We start from the raw sequence: 10,610 nt of genomic DNA on the forward strand, positions 1-10,610 counted from the left end.
CCCTTTTTTTTTTTTTTTTTTTTAACTATTTTTTTTGTAGATGGGCACAATATTTTTATGTGGTGCTGAGGATCAAATCCAGTACCTCACATGTGCGAGACGGGTGCTCTACCACTGAGCTACAGTCCCAGCCCCACCTTTTTCTCCTGCCTCAGCCTTCTAAGTTGCTGAGGTTACAGGTATGGCCACAGCATCTGGCTAGATGCTATTTTAAAGATCAAGACAGAGCAGCAAGCACGGTGATGCTGGCAGCCCCAGCACCTGCAGCTTGCTCAACAGTGGTGTGTTCCAGAGCAGGCTCCAGGCACCTGAAAAATGCTACCCAGACTCTGCCTGTGTTCCTGGTACTGGGGACTGAACCCAGCATCCTGAGCTATATCTCCAGTCCTTATTTGGGGACAGGGTCTCCATAGGTTGCTGCACTTGCCTGCCGTGGTCTGGGCCAGCTGCTCCCTCAGAGGGGTCAGGTGTAGAGAGCAGGGTCCTGCACAGCCTACCTCATGGCTCTCAGGACACTTATGTAGTGAAGGTGGGACCTTCTTCCCCATCCCACCTGAGGCCTGAGTCTGAGGGACCCATCCTGCCTACCTTCCAGGCACTGGCAGAACTGAGCCAATCACAGGGCAGCTAGGAGTGCCCTCCCCAGCCCCCCAACCCTGTGTGTTCAACCTTCACTGCATGGAAGTCCACAGTCCAGGCCCAAATGAGGAGTGGCAGAGCTGGGGCTGCTGGATAGGACGTACCATGGAGCAGCAACTGCAGACAGGCAGCCAGCGAGGGGATCCCCACAGGCAGCAGCTCGCACAGCACGGAGAAGTGGTCGTACCTATGTCCAGATGAGGGCTCAGCCCCATGCCCTCAGCCAGTCCACCTGGCCACAGCCACCCTGACCTGAGGAGCGTTTGCTTGTTCTAGGGCTCAAGGCAGGGCCCCCTGGGAGCAGCTGGGTCCCTCCCACCACTGGCCAGGGGTTTCTAAGTGGGTCCTGTGCAGTGGGAGCCTTTGTCAGGACCTGTTGCCATGCTGCTTTCTGGGAGGGCCTGTAGGGGCTGCCTCTGAGATGCTGTCCAGGCCCTTCCTCCTGCCTCCTAGGGCTGTGCCCCAGTGCCTTCTCTGAGACCTCTGCAGCAGCCTTTGAGCTGGTCCTGTCCTCCACCCCTAGGCCCCATGAGGAGGCAGGCAGGTCAGGGTGGCCGTCTAGGCCCCCACCTGCCCAGGCCTATTTCCTAGGCTGTGTGGCTACATGGCTGTAGTGGGGGTGGAGCCAGGTGGAGGAAGATGGAGGGGCCAGGCAGCTGCTGGTGTTGACCTCACACTCTCACCAGGCTCTCTGCACCTACGTGCCGCATTTCATGGAGTTGCTGGCACTGTCCATGCACGCAAGGGGGCTCTGCTCTGTGGGGGCAGTCCTGGTGCCCGGGATTCGCACAGTAGGTGTCTGAGGAATCTTCACAGTGCCTCAGTGGGAGCCATCTAGCAGCTCTGTGGAGCTGACCGGCCCCCTACGGGCAGCTTCTGGATAGGTACTGGACCATAAGCCACACATGGACAGCCAGAGGGCCCGGCCACTCAGAGCACATCTCCCCATGGTCCTGCCCTCTCAACCTGCAGGTCAGGAGCAGAGCCAGGCTCTGTCCAAGGACCAGGGTTTTTTCTGTAGCTATACTTTTCAAATGGTGTGAAGTCCTCAAAGTGCCTCAGTGTGACCTCACGCCCCTGCCAAGTGGCCTTACTTACTAAGTGTGGAGTGGGGGCTGTGCTCCCAGCCTTGAGCGCCCCAGCTTGGGGGATAGCTGTGGGGGCAGGAGGGCTACCTCTCACCCCAGGATGGCCTCCCTGGAGCTTACCTCTGCCATCCAGTCAGGATGATGCCCTGCAGCATGTCCGCTGGCCCACTGCCTGCCACCTGCAGCCACTGCGCATGGTTCCTGAGGTGGTGTTCGATGTGGGGCAGGGCCTGGCTGGCCCCTGTGGCCCCCTTGAAGGCACTGGCAGCCCACAGCCGTGGGAAGCCGCACTCCCGGTACTTCTCCATGAGGAGGACTGGGTGAGAGAGCCACAGTGTGAGCAGCTCCCCCAGAAGCAGCCTGCGCAAAGCCCAGGACATGCTTCCTGAGACCCCACGCTGGTCTGACCCGGGTTTCATTTCAGCAGAGGAGACTCTAGTTTACTGGAAGAGATGTCAGGAAACTGGGTAGAGAGAAAGAATACGTGAAGGGCTGAGGACGGACACAGGTCTGGGTCTGCTGGGGCTGTTCCCAGGCAAGGGGCAGTGCCTGGCCCTTCTATCACAAACCAGTCAGCCAAGCAGACAGGGCCCTGCATCCCTTCAGACCGGGCCACGTTACGGGGTTGCAGGGGATGGGGAAACAGCCCATCTTGTTGCATGGCCATGGAGGGCAGATCCCAGGCAACCTGGTACTGACCCTTACTGTGGATGTCCAGGTCAGCCCCGTAGTCCCAGAGTACAGGCTCCACCAGCTGCGGCACCCCGGATGCTGGGGACAGAGGGAAGCCATGAGGGCAGATGGACTACCCAGACCACACTCCAGCTCCTGAGACACACTCTTCTGGTATTAAAATGGGAACATACACCTCTCCAGGTCATCTTCCCAGGCTCAGGATGGTGCTAGGTTTCTAGACGTAAATGACGCTGTTCAAAACTGCCCGCCTGGCAGTAACGGGGCTCCTGAGCTCTTCCTGGAGTGCGTGCTGCTGCCCCACAGCTGCCCTGGCAGCACACCTCCAGTTGGAGTGCTGCTTTTTTTTTTTTTTTTGGGGTATTGGGGATAGAACCAGGAGTTCTACCACTGAGTCACATCCGTAGTCCTTTCTATTTTTTTTTCCCTTAACTTTTGAAACGTCTCAGTTGCTGAGGCTGGTCTTGAATTTGCAGTCCACCTACCTCAGCCTCCCAAATGACTGGGATTAAGGTGTGTACCACCACACCCAGGTGCTCTAATTAATCTGCGTCTAAAAAGGCATGGATAGAGGCTGCTACCGGACCCAGGAAGCTCCCAGAAGCATGGCAGCAACCAGCCCTGGATCCCTGCTCTGCCCTGGGACTCCTTGAACCTCAGGCTCTGGGTGGGCCAGGGGGATGTGCTTAAATGCCACCTCCCTGGCTGGGGAGGTACTCCTCTAGCTCATCTCCAAGATTCAGGTAGGATGAGCCAGGACCCTGAGCCCTGAAGGAGCTGGAGGAGTCCTGTGATAGAGAGAACAGCAACCACAGGCTGCCCAGAGGACTGTGAGGCTGTGGGAAGCCCTGTAGTCCCCCCCGCCACGCCCCCTGCCCTCAGCAGCCCATTCCAGCAGAGTCTACAGCCACTTCAGGGCAATGACTTCAGCCTGGTACTCCCAGGGGAACACAGAAGCTCACTTCTGAGACCTTGAGGTCAAAGGTCTTGGGGGAGGGGCCTGCAGAAGCCCCATCCCAGGACTCTGGGGCCCACCTGTGAGTTGGTCCTGGGGTATGTCCCGCAGCATGTCGTCCCACACCAGGGGAGTGGTGCCGGGGTGTCGGGCCAGCACGTGGCTGGCCACCGCCCGCATGTGGGACAGACAGAGTTTTGCCTGGCTGTTCTGCTCCTGCTGCAGCCACCGTCTTGAGGCCTCCCCCTCACCCAGGTAGTAGACCTGAGGAAGAAAGCACGCTTGGCCCTGGCACTGCCCTGAGGCCTATCTCCCTGCGTCCTGGGTCTCAGGGCAGACCTTGGGGAGGCAGCTGGGGAGGGGTGAGTCGCTGGTCTCTGCAGGTGAACCCTGCCTCTGCACAGACTCAACTTCACTCGGGACCCCTTGGATGTTCAGAGCACTCCTATGCAGACAGCCAATGGGGCTCTGTCCAGTTAAGGAACAGCTAAACATACACCCTGCAACAGGATGTTCCTGGCCACCCTGACCTGTACACTGAGTATGAGAAGCTGGACACAGAAGGCCACCTATCCTGTGATTCCTTCCATTTATATGGAATGTCCAGACCAGGCAAGCACCTTGGAGGCTGCAGGGCTGGGAGACAGGAGTGCAGGCTCTCTGGGGTCAGGGCAGGCTCTGCAGTGAGGCGGAGTGAGGGCGACACAACACCAGGGTGCACTGCAAGCTGCTGAGGTGTGCACTTACATACACACATACTCAATGCAAGCAGATTCACTTTGAAACTGGGAAACCTCAGTGCTGAATGTCCCCAAATGTAGGCCTAGCTCAGGATTCTCCTGGGCTGCAGACCTGCAGAGGCCTCAGGGCTCGGAGCTGCCCCAGGCCCTGCCACACATCTGGAGTCCCACCAGTGAAACGGGCAGGGAGGGGCCACCGCATGAGTTAGGGGTCACATCACCAGGGTCTTCCGGGAGCCAGGTTTCCCAGCTAGTGCTTCAGGCTCCAAAAGTAGCACCCCCCTGCCACCCTGTACTGCACTTCTTTGCTTGGAACAAAGTTCTGAGGGCAAGAATTTGCCCATGACTGGGGCTGACTGTGCCCCTACTGGGGGGTAGGGGACACTGCACATCCTGGCCACTGCCCAGGCCAGTGGGTCCTGGTCTCATCTGACACATGGGGTGTCCCAGGCAGGCTCTGCAGGACTGCCCCTGTGCCGACCTTCATCCTCCCCTGGGGCCTATCTCCCTGCGCAAGCTCTGTCTCTACTCCAGTTTTCCCATTTAAATGAAACCATGGCACGCTAGAAGGCGGCCCCAAGTAGAGAAGGGCCAAGGATGTGGGGCTGATGGCACCTACCTCATCACACCCGACATGGAGCCATCGGGCACCTCTGTGCAGCTCCAGGACCTGGTCGATCATGGCTCCCACGAGCGCCAGGGACTCTGCCTCGTGGGGGTTCAGGGTGTTGGGGAAGGGCGCCACTTCCCGGAGGTGGGCAAAGGCCGCGTGCTTCAGCACAAACTGTGGTGAGGAGGGAGCTGCTGCAGGCCTCCTCGGCCCGGCAAGGGCTCCCAGCCCTGCGCCTTGTGACAGCTCCTGTGATCTGCCCGGGAACCAGCTGGGGGTCTTGGGTGCTAACCCACAAATCTGGCTTCTGGACCTGCTCCCAGCTGGGTGCCCAGCCTCCAGCTATTTAGCAGCCACTCCTGAGTGGAGGGCAGAACTGAAGGGACAGGTTCTACTCACCTCCCAACTAAAGGCTGAGACCTGCTGGCTGGGCATGGTAGAGGTTGGTGAGTCCCCAAACAAGCCCCCAGATGCACAATGCTGCTCAAACAGCCACTTATGTGAGGGCTGCTTCCTGTGCCCTCCAGCAGGATCCTCTACTGCCAGAGGGGACACACTGACAGGGTGAGAGTCAACCCTGCCCCACCCCTTCCCACTCCCCATTCTTTCTGGATGCCATCTGGAAGAGACACCCCAGAATGGAGGCCCAGGGGAGCAGCCATGAGCAGGGAGGCCAGGAAGGGGCAGGTACAGGAGAGGGGCTGTCAGCAATGCCCAAGGGCCAGGGAAGGGCTAAGCAGGAGAGGACTAGAGCCGTCACTCAGGTGGCAACACAGTGGACAGGTGGCAGCAGCGGGCGAGGTCAGGCTCAGAGCCCAGGGCAGGGAGGCAGGAGGACCTCCTGGGAAAGCTGTGGGGGGACCTGCAGAGCCCTGAGGGAAGGGAGCAGGAGCCCCTCCTTCCTGGGGTGTGAGTCAAGGCTGACACTGAAGTACACAACCCAGGAGCCACCTGACCAAGGCTGCTTCCCAGCAGAAAGACACACAAACAAAGTGGAAGGTCCCCTCCTGCCCTGGCCTGAGTTTGTGCTCTCTGCTGCTCACAGGGCCAGCACTTCCAAGGCAGTGGCCTCTTAGTAAGTGCCGAGCTGCTGTCCCTGCGCGGGGACAAGCCCAGCCCCAGGTAGCCCCCACCCTGTACTCACCTCCATGTGTCCGAATGTCTGCACCAAGGGGACCACCTCCAGCTCGCTGAGCCTGGCCAGGCGCAAGATCTCTGTGACTTCAGAGGGACTGGAGGGACAAAGACCGTGAGAGGTCACACCGCTCATCCCTCCTCAGGCTCGGGCTCCTCGAGGACAGTGAGTCCCAGCTCTCCACAGCGCCAGGTCCAGGGGAAGGAGGCTTGCCAGGGCATGGGAGAGGGAACAGCTGGCCCCCAGCCAGTCCTGCCTAGTCCACAGAGTGAGGTGTTCGTGCTTTTCACAGAATCGTACTATATTCAGCCCCTGACCTAAGCATGTGGTGGTCACTCGGGGAAGGGCCCGCTAACCGCTTCAATATGAGTTGTCAGTTATGGAGTAATCTCAGAAAGAAAGCTATCTCTACTTTTTTTTTGGGGGGGGGGGTACTGGGGATTGAATTCAGGGGCACTTGACCACTGAGCCACATCCCCAGCCCTATTTTGTATTTTATGTAGAGACAGAGTCTCACCGAGTTGCTTAGGGCCTCTCTAAGTTGCTGAGGCTGGCTTTGAACTTGAGATCCTCCTGCCTCAGCCTCCAAGCTGCTGGGATTACAGGTGTGTGCCACCACGCCAGACCAGGCAAAGCTATCTCTAGTTTTTGAGTGTTCAGAGCATCTTATGAGTTAATCAGTTTACTAATCACATAACGTTTTTACTATAATACACCTGTTTCAAGTGTCAAAGAAACCCTGGTGCTTTCCTACTGGGAAAGGGAGAAAACATGTTCACAGCTGGGGGTGGAGACACACCTGTCACCCCAGCTACTGGGAGACTGAGGTGGAGGATGGCAAGTTTCAGGCCAACCTAGGCAACTTGGGGAAGTACCTTAGCACCCCTGGGTTCAGTCCCTAGTGCCAAAAATACAAACACTGAAAATATAAAATATGTTCACCGTAAGAAAAAATGAGAGTGCAAAGAACACGCAGAACCCTGCTGCCTCAGCAGGGCGCGCGCACCTCTGCAGCCTCCCATCCGCAGCCTGGAAGCTCTCGGCACAACCAGACGCCCAGAGCCAAGCTGCCTGGGGTGGGGGTCTGCTCCTCCTCCTCCGCTGTCCTGTGATCCTGGTGAGGGGTCTGACACTTCCTTGAATGCCACTGGCCACTTCTCTTCCCTCTTTTGACTCTGTCAGCTCACGTCCTTTGCCTGTTTTCCTGTGACCTGTCATTGAAGCCCACCATGTCTGATCCTACTGATCTCTATCCTCTCCCCCTAATCTACAACCCCAGCCCAAGAACCAGCCAAGGCACGGGCTGACCCACCACCAGCCTACGGTGCTCAGCACTCAGGTGGCAGATGGTAGAGTGGGGACCCATCTGCAAGCGCAGCTCTTCCCCCCCCAGGGCCATGGTGGGTGCTTAATGTCCTCAAATTCTCTTCAGGTTTTACTTTTATGATGTGCTAATTTTATTATCAGTTCTTATAATTAAGGACATGCATTTAGAAAGACAGAAAAGAAGCATGCCCACATAGTTGGACTCTTGACCATCCCGCCCAGCCCAGGCTTTCCCCCAGGCTGCCTGGTGGTACCTGTATGCATGCGTGGCCCTCAGCAGCCTCAGGCGGCCCTCGTAGGGAAACATGTCTTCATACTCAATGAGAAGGCCATTTGCCCCAAGCGCGTGGAACAGAGGAAAGATCTGGGGGAGACAGGGATGGGGGTATGAAGTGACCATCTGATTGAAAGGCAACTTTCAATGCAGTGCTGCACGGACACTTCCCTTTCCAGCCTTGCAGATGGGGGAGTAGCTAATACTTCCACTTCTCCTGGAAACACTGAATCGGGAACATGTTCTTATGCCAAGTGAAACCCTCAACTAGGGACACATCCATTTTGAACAGGGAGGGTGATGTGCTATGGACTGAGCTGCCACCCACCAGCAGTTAACTCTGGGGGCTTAGCAGGGGAGCAGGGCTCGGGCCCACAGGCACAGATGTCATGCAGAGAGGCAGCAGAGGAGCCAAGCCCGGGGACCCAGAGCAAGAGGAACTGAGGCTCTGAAGAACTGGTCAGCACCTGGTACTGGTGAGGCCCTTCTAAGACCTTTGTCTCCAAGCCAAGGGCAGAGCTAGTCTTCTCAGCCTGCCCCAAGGGCCCTGCAAGGTCTAGACAGCCATCAGTCTCCAGGTGAGGACCATGGCCATGGCTGCTGTGTCCTGCAACCTGGGGTGTCACTGCTGACAGGTTCCTCTCCCAAAGCACGGGACAGTTGGAAGCATGCTGGGTGGGGAGGTGGGGAACGGAGCCTGGCAGCATCTGTGCCTGCCTTCTTGCAGTGCTACCCTGAGACCATCATGCTGAAAGACGTCCAGACATGTGAGCAAGGTCCCCAGGTGATTCTAGCTGTCACAGGACTGCGAACACATGAGGAAGCCCAGCGTCAGACTGGCAGAACCACCCAGCTGCCTTGGACATGTGGGGGCCACAGGCTGTTGCCCTTGACCTGCCCCAGGGCTCTAAGGGTGAGCAAGTTGACTTTCCTGGCCTCTGTCCTGAGCCTGTTGCTTTTGTCACATAGCCTCTCAGTCTTGTGTTGGATTTTCTCTTTTCTGACATTTTTTTCCCAGGCGCCATACTGTCTGTGGCTCTGCTCCCAGCTGTTCCCGTGCTCCCGTGTTCTCATCACGATCCACTCCTAAGAGACACACTCTCTCCACAGTGCTTTTGGACTGGCGGTGGCATTTCTGGGCTGTCTGATTCACGCCATCCTTTCCCAGACTCCACCACTCACCAATCTGTCTGCCTTGCTTTGAGACATACTGGTCCCTGCACGTCTTGCATTGGCTGGCACGCTACTTGGGCAGCTGTCCTCTCTACAAGTCTTCATGAACTCACTGGGGCCTTCTCTGCTGTTCATTTTTTTTTTTAATATTTTATTTTTATTTTTTTAGTTGTACACAATACCTTTGTTTTAATTATTTATCTTTATGTGGTGCTGAGGACAAACCCAGGGCCCTGCACATGCTAGGCGAGTGCTCTACTGCTGAGCCACAGCCCCAGGTCATCTGCTGCTCAGTTTTAAGAGCAGGTTCTTGCAACTGGGATGGAGATTGCCATCCCCAGGCCCCTCCTCCACTCCATCTCTGCCAGCTCTGGGCCCCTCCCCGGATCTGAGCCTTCTCTTTCCTTCACCCTTGCTGCCCTATATAGTGGGATTCTTTCCCCAAAATTTTGTTCTTACTCTGTGGTTCTGTCCTTCTGAAAAAAAGTTCTATTATATATCTGAGGGCCTCGTGGCCTTGCTGAGCCCTTATGGTCTCTTTGAATCTTTTTGCACCGTTGGGATTCTTTTCCCAACATTTCTAGAGGTAAAAGTGAGTGCTTACCTCTGAGAAGTAGGAGACCCTGGGCGGAGCTCCTTTGAGGTCCAGATGCACTAATCTCATCTTAAAGGGTGTGGGACCTGACATCTCAGAACGTGTGTGCGCTCCTACAATAGGACCTTGTGTCTGGATGCCTTCCTGGTGAAGGAAAAATGAGATATAAATAGGAGCAGAGGCTTCTCCACCCTTCCCTCACACTGTTTCAATTTTGTTATCAGCCTTTATTACCTTAGAAGAAACTCGTGGCACTAGCATGAAAATCAATGGAGAAGTCTTCACAATATAGACTTCTGCTATTTAATTGTGACTTGTCCCTAAAATAGCAGAGGCTTGGTTGCCTCGTGATTTGATTTATATCAAATCAAACAACTGCAAAATAATTGTTTTCAAGGCTCTGTCTTTTTTCTTCCTTCCTTTCTTTCTTTTTTTTGGTGCTGGGGATCAAACCCAGGACCTTGTGCATGCTGGTCAAGCATTCCACCCTGAGCAGCACCCTAGCCAAAGTCTCTCTAGATACACCATCTGGGAGAAAGTAGTCAGGCAGAGGTCTCTGGACACTTTTTATCAGGTCCCTGATACAATGTTTCTGTGGAAAATCTACCTTCAATTTAATTTTGGATAACCTTAAAATTAATTCCCATTTCTAGAACTCAGGTCAGCTTGGTGGCAGGGCTGAAGAAACTGCAAATTTTACTACTGAGAAAATCAGCTAGGATTTTAAACGAAGCAACGGTAATTTGAAAGGGGAATGAGACTCATGCATATCAGAGTTGACTAGTTTAGACTAATAGAAGAGTCTGGATGATAATGAAGTAGCAAGGAAAACAGACAGAGAGACTCATTTTTCCCCTGCCTATTCTAGAAACACAAAGGGTGAGATGGTAAAAGGAGGAAAACTCCACAGGAGTCACTGTTCAGTTTGCTGATCCCACCAGCGTGTTCTTCCAGAGGCCAAGGACGCCCGGCCTCCAGGACCCTGTGCTCCCGGCGATGGTGCGAGCTGTCCCTGCGGGGTTAACGCAGGAGTCTGACCAGCCTTATGTGTCAGGTGCGCTTGGGAGGACCCCTCTGAGGGGCCCAAAACTTACCTTGGCCACTCTGAGGGTACTGGCCAGGGGAGGGCAGGTCACTGCAGCCACCTGGGCAGGGCAGGCCATCCTGGCGACCCTGGGGAGGGCAGGTCACTGCGGCCACCCTGGGGGGCGGGCAGTCACTGCATCTGGAGAACCGCGCCGCGGTCCCGCAGCCCCGACTTAGCGTCCCGCTGGCCGGACTCCCGCGGCCCCAGGTGCGCCGCGCCGCGGCACTAGCCGGCCCCGCCCCGCCGCTCGGCCGCCGATGCTCGCGCCTGGCCGCGCCGGAGGACCGCCGAGCGC

At 56.3% G+C, this 10,610-nt stretch overlaps 1 protein-coding gene across 1 annotated transcript in view; it reads right to left on the reverse strand.

Annotated features, from left to right (window-relative positions):
• The window catches only part of Hexd (hexosaminidase D), a 14,090-nt gene extending 3,486 nt beyond the window's left edge, over nucleotides 1-10,604 (reverse strand). Inside the window, 10 exon segments of the mRNA XM_048796873.1 lie at nucleotides 744-826; nucleotides 1,848-2,043; nucleotides 2,427-2,498; nucleotides 3,456-3,639; nucleotides 4,735-4,899; nucleotides 5,125-5,148; nucleotides 5,870-5,957; nucleotides 7,441-7,550; nucleotides 9,238-9,372; nucleotides 10,323-10,604. Coding sequence (XP_048652830.1) covers nucleotides 744-826; nucleotides 1,848-2,043; nucleotides 2,427-2,498; nucleotides 3,456-3,639; nucleotides 4,735-4,899; nucleotides 5,125-5,148; nucleotides 5,870-5,957; nucleotides 7,441-7,550; nucleotides 9,238-9,372; nucleotides 10,323-10,391 — 1,126 coding nt within the window. The 5' untranslated portion in view covers nucleotides 10,392-10,604.
• Between the last annotated feature and the right edge of the window lie 6 nt (nucleotides 10,605-10,610).

Source organism: Marmota marmota, unplaced genomic scaffold (assembly GCF_001458135.2).
Source record: "Marmota marmota marmota unplaced genomic scaffold, marMar, whole genome shotgun sequence".
Lineage (NCBI taxonomy): Eukaryota > Metazoa > Chordata > Mammalia > Rodentia > Sciuridae > Marmota > Marmota marmota.